Source organism: Schistocerca serialis, chromosome 11 (genome assembly GCF_023864345.2).
Source record: "Schistocerca serialis cubense isolate TAMUIC-IGC-003099 chromosome 11, iqSchSeri2.2, whole genome shotgun sequence".
Lineage (NCBI taxonomy): Eukaryota > Metazoa > Arthropoda > Insecta > Orthoptera > Acrididae > Schistocerca > Schistocerca serialis.
In genome coordinates, this window is record NC_064648.1 from 26,607,407 (window position 1) to 26,612,743 (window position 5,337).

A 5,337-nucleotide genomic window follows, 5' to 3' on the forward strand; every position below is an offset into this window, starting at 1 on the left:
TGGTTAGCTTCCCTACATCAAGTTACACAGTTGGCCGCTTGACAACAAGACTATAAAGTGTGGTTGAAATGATGACACTGGGAGCAGCACTTTAGGTTCATAATGTACAGTCAGACTGTGATAACATCATAGCCCGCTTTGATCCTGGACAGATTCTCCCACTGTAACAAAGATAAGAAAAGGTAGATGCCTCCTTAGTGCCCACAAGCACTATTTTTCTCATCACCCGATGGACTGCAATGCCACCGTGATCAGACATACATTTGGATTTAGGCCTCTGTTAGACTGTTGAGCAGCACTGTGATGCAGCTGGGAGGGTCTTTGAATTGGGAGCTTCATTCCATTTATGTTTGGTAGACGTGGACTGCAAAGATGATAATTGGCTCACTTTGAGGAAATCTCCCATGACTGCCAGCATGTCTGATGGCTTGCTCCCTCCAACTGGGTGCCCCTTTCAAATGGGCACACAGCAGCCTTAGGTGATTGGTACATGTGACTTAGGAGTGAACAATCAGCAATTTAGGAAGGTAGCAGTTCAGGCAATCGCCCCTCTCTGGGCCTGGCCTGCACCAGGTGGTACATACAAACATTACCAGTTGGCCCAAGGCTGGGAATTACATGTTACCCAGTCACCTACAACATTTTAGATGCATTTACTGGCCTTCGCGTGGACAAAGGGAGGAAGAAGGACAAAGAGGAGCCTCAAATATTGAAGAGGAGGAATGATAGGAGAAGGTGAATGAAGGAAGGAAAATGCGCATGAAGACCAGTGGTGAGACTGTGTATGTCAGCTATGGACAGTGTGCAACATTCCCAAAAAAACACCAGACATGTTCTCCAAGGAAAGGGAAAAATGATACTAACATGATAGACATGCAGCACGAAAGGGAAAAGATGCTGCAAAGGCTGGGAGCCTGTGGTAGCCAAGCATGAACCCACCAAAGAGCACCGAGTCCCATGGAGGTTGTGAGCTCAAGGTTGAAGTGTAAGGTGGGCATTATGTTGTGAACAGAGAGTACTGTTAATGGATGTGACAGGAGTTGTTAGTAAACAAAATGCACAGCACACATCTTCAGCATTGGCAGTGTTGTGACACTTTTAGTGCAATACAGATACTGAGCTAATCTGGCATGAAAACAAATGGAATGCAATAACTCTCAAATGAGTTACTGGAGAGCGCAGACCCCTTATGCCAAAATACAGAAAAGGTAACCCTAAATAACCTCTGAAAGCTGGTTGGCGGAGGACTGTTTCACTGTACATGTGGAATGCTGCTGGATCTGTCTTACGACAGATTTAAACTGGAGTCAGTCTGTCTGTCCTGTTCTGACGATCTTTCTTCATCTGTTTCTATGCGCATCTTCTCCTATGTCGTCCGTCACTCCAATTCTTTGTTATAGACAATTCCCACACAGTATACATCAGAGGCAATACTAGTAACTGAAGAAGTGAAATCGATGGATGGATGGATGGATGGATGGATCAGTGAATAACTGACTTTCTTGCATCTCATCAGCAGAGTGGCAGCAGCTCTAACAGATGCAAGAGCTGGGAGACCCCGATGCTGTACATTAGCCACTCCTCCTTTCGCTGCCCCCATTCAGCCGCTGATTGATACAGGTGTGGTATGGTACATATGCATGATCGTGGGCTCAACCACGGGTGCTCAACCACAGGTGCTCAACCACAGGTGCTCAACCACAGGTGCTCAACCACAGGTGCTCAACCACAGGTGCTCAACCACAGGTGCTCAACCACAGGTGCTCAACCACAGGTGCTCAACCACAGGTGCTCAACCACAGGTGCTCAACCACAGGTGCTCAACCACAGGTGCTCAACCACAGGTGCTCAACCACAGGTGCTCAACCACAGGTGCTCAACCACAGGTGCTCAACCACAGGTGCTCAACCACAGGTGCTCAACCACAGGTGCTCAACCACAGGTGCTCAACCACAGGTGCTCAACCACAGGTGCTCAACCACAGGTGCTCAACCACAGGTGCTCAACCACAGGTGCTCAACCACAGGTGCTCAACCACAGGTGCTCAACCACAGGTGCTCAACCACAGGTGCTCAACCACAGGTGCTCAACCACAGGTGCTCAACCACAGGTGCTCAACCACAGGTGCTCAACCACAGGTGCTCAACCACAGGTGCTCAACCACAGGTGCTCAACCACAGGTGCTCAACCACAGGTGCTCAACCACAGGTGCTCAACCACAGGTGCTCAACCACAGGTGCTCAACCACAGGTGCTCAACCACAGGTGCTCAACCACAGGTGCTCAACCACAGGTGCTCAACCACAGGTGCTCAACCACAGGTGCTCAACCACAGGTGCTCAACCACAGGTGCTCAACCACAGGTGCTCAACCACAGGTGCTCAACCACAGGTGCTCAACCACAGGTGCTCAACCACAGGTGCTCAACCACAGGTGCTCAACCACAGGTGCTCAACCACAGGTGCTCAACCACAGGTGCTCAACCACAGGTGCTCAACCACAGGTGCTCAACCACAGGTGCTCAACCACAGGTGCTCAACCACAGGTGCTCAACCACAGGTGCTCAACCACAGGTGCTCAACCACAGGTGCTCAACCACATGAAAAAATTTGGAAGTCAGGAGATGTTTAAAAACTGTCAATTAAAACACAACTGGAACAAGAAGAAAACGAGGAGAGACAGGGGTGTATGTGGCTGGCTGACCATTTACAATATACACTGAAAAAGTATTTATAAGTGAGAGGTCCTTGAGGAGCAGAAGTTGGTCATATAGTAATTTAATGAAGCAAGTCAATTTTGTAACTCCCCCATGAAGGCTCTAGAAGTTATTCATCCAAAGAATGATGAAGTCAGATTTTATTTGGGGGGGGGGGGGGGGGGGGTTATGAAACAGTCTGGCTTCCAAGTATTCCGTAACCCCCTTGATGTTCACATGGATGTTTAAATCTAAATTGTTGTGTTCAAAGCGGTTTCTGGATGTTACAGTAAAATATAGTCTGGGTATTACTGAGCTAACGAATAACATGGGGATTCTAGTAGCAGTCAAAAGACATTTGTGTCACAGGACCAACAGCAACGAAAGAAAGTGGATTATGATCAAATGGCTGTTAACTTAGTGGGGAATAGAAAATTCAATATTTTAAAGCTGCCACAATGTCCCTTGATTGACACGTTTGGTTTGCTAAGTCAGAGAAGGAGGCAGCAACAATGAAATTAGCATGTTGAACTGTGTTACCAGCGAATCTCCACCTAAGCATTGAGGCTCTTATCTGCAAGTAGGATTCATCATGTTCACTTAGTTAGACTCCCTTCTCACTGCACCTGTAGGATCCAGCCACTGGATAAAATGTTCATGGGACTGCTGAAGACCTATTACAGTGAAGAAATGTGGCATTGACTGAGGATGCAATATAACACTAGGACCGGACCAACTAATGTTGCAAAACTCTGGTCAAACCTATATGAAAGTTCAGGATTACTTATTCCTGATGTGGAATAGGTGCTTCTGGATGCTATGGCGAACAGAGGTTTTTGCCAATTGCAGACGGTGGCTCATGTTGGTACTAAAACTGATCTGATCCAAAGCAACACACACAGTGCGTCTGCTTTTGGTGGCTAGCTGATATGGTAAAGATTGCCTGTCTTGCTATTTGAAGGTGGAGCTCACTATCAATAGCATTATGACAGAATTGACCATGGTCCTTTGAAACGTACCACCAATTCAGCTCTGTATCAGGGGCTACGACAGTCCTGCACTCAGTCTGCAGATTGTCTGACTTGCGCCTTACGGTGGTGTTTCCTGGGTTATGCTTAATGTGTCAGGGGACCACTACACACAGGAGGTGCCTACTCGGATAGTGGGGGCTGTGTTGTGGTGAATGGCTGTCTTACTATATTAGAGGGTCTCAGTAAGCTACAGAATGGTTGACAGTTTAAAACAGTGCAGGGCAAAAACAGGATGAAGGTAGTTTTAGATGCAGTTGGTATTGCAACTGTAAATTATTGTAGCTGTGTTCGGAAAGATCCAGAACACCAATCGTTAATAGAAAGCACTGAAGCTTACATACCTTGTTTAACCAACCACCTGAATGGGTTGCTGAACAGCTCAAAGAAGAGCTTAGCCATTCCAAATAGGTACCCCAGTCATACAAACACAGTTGATGATGACTTCAATCTAGCCTCCATATGTTGGCTAAAATACATGTCGCAAGTCGATTTTAGGTATGTCATCTGACATACCAAAAGCTTTCTCAGAGAAGTATTTACAGCAATAATTATTAGTGCAGGTGCCCACATTAATTGTAAATTATTGGAAAAGCATTGTTGACTACTTAGCAACAAATAATAATGAGCAAATAGGGAGCATTACGATGGATACACGGGTTAGTGTCCACACGCTTATTGTAGCGAGACTAAATGTTGTAAGATCCAAACACACAAAAATAAACGTAAAGTATACATACAGAAACACAGTTAAAAATGCACTTGACACCTTTTTCAGAGGCAGCCTGAACTTCATCTGATCTGACTATGTAGGCCTAGACCAGAGATCATGGATTAAATAAATGGAAACAATGGCAGTTGAGAGCTATAATAAGAGGTCCCACATAGTACACAATACAGATTGGAACACTATTACAGAAGCTATGAAGAAATGAAAGCGAAATGTAAAACAATGTAAAATCCCAGTGTGAGAGGCTTTTAGTAAGTTCCACAATAAAACTGGCCTTAAAACTAGAAGAATCGATAGAGATCTTGGTCCTATGTAAAGTACAACAACACCAACAAGGAATCAATACCTCCACTGTGCGATAACAATAGTGATGTTACTGATGAAGTGAGACTAAAGCTGAGTTACAGAAAGCATAGTTTGCTTTGCTGAAAGAATTTCAAAAACCAAGAATATATTCCAGTATTCAAATCAAGAATGAATGCGAATATGACTAACTTGGTAGCAGGTTTTCTCCATGTTGAGAAGCAGCTTACATTACTTAATAAAGAATGCTTCTGGTCGGGATTGTATGCCACTCAGGTTTGTTTCAGAGTATGCTTACACAGTAACTCCATAATTAGACGAATGGAAAAACTGGTAGAAGCCAACGTCGGGGAAGATCAGTTTGGATTCCGTAGAAATATTAGAACACGTGAGGCAATACTGACCTTACGACTTATCTTAGAAGAAAGATTAAGGAAACGCAAACCTACATTTCTAGCATTTGTAGACTTCGACAATGTTGACTAGAATACTCTCTTTCAAATTCTGAAGGTGGCAGGGGTAAAATACTGGGAGCGAAAGGCTATTTACAATTTGTACAGAAACCAGATAGCAGGTATTAGA

At 44.8% G+C, this 5,337-nt stretch overlaps 1 protein-coding gene across 1 annotated transcript; it reads left to right on the top strand.

The window, feature by feature from the left end:
• The first annotated feature begins 1,640 nt into the window (after nt 1-1,640).
• LOC126427141 (zinc finger protein 304-like) lies at nt 1,641-2,630 on the top strand. Its single transcript, XM_050089366.1, has one exon. It carries the CDS (start codon nt 1,641-1,643, stop codon nt 2,628-2,630), a length of 990 nt encoding a protein of 329 aa, XP_049945323.1.
• Nucleotides 2,631-5,337: the final 2,707 nt, after the last annotated feature.

Coding starts and splice junctions, on each gene's coding strand:
- LOC126427141 (XM_050089366.1), top strand. CDS start 1,641: ATGATCGTGGGCTCAACCACGGGTGCTCAACCACAGGTGCTCAACCAC.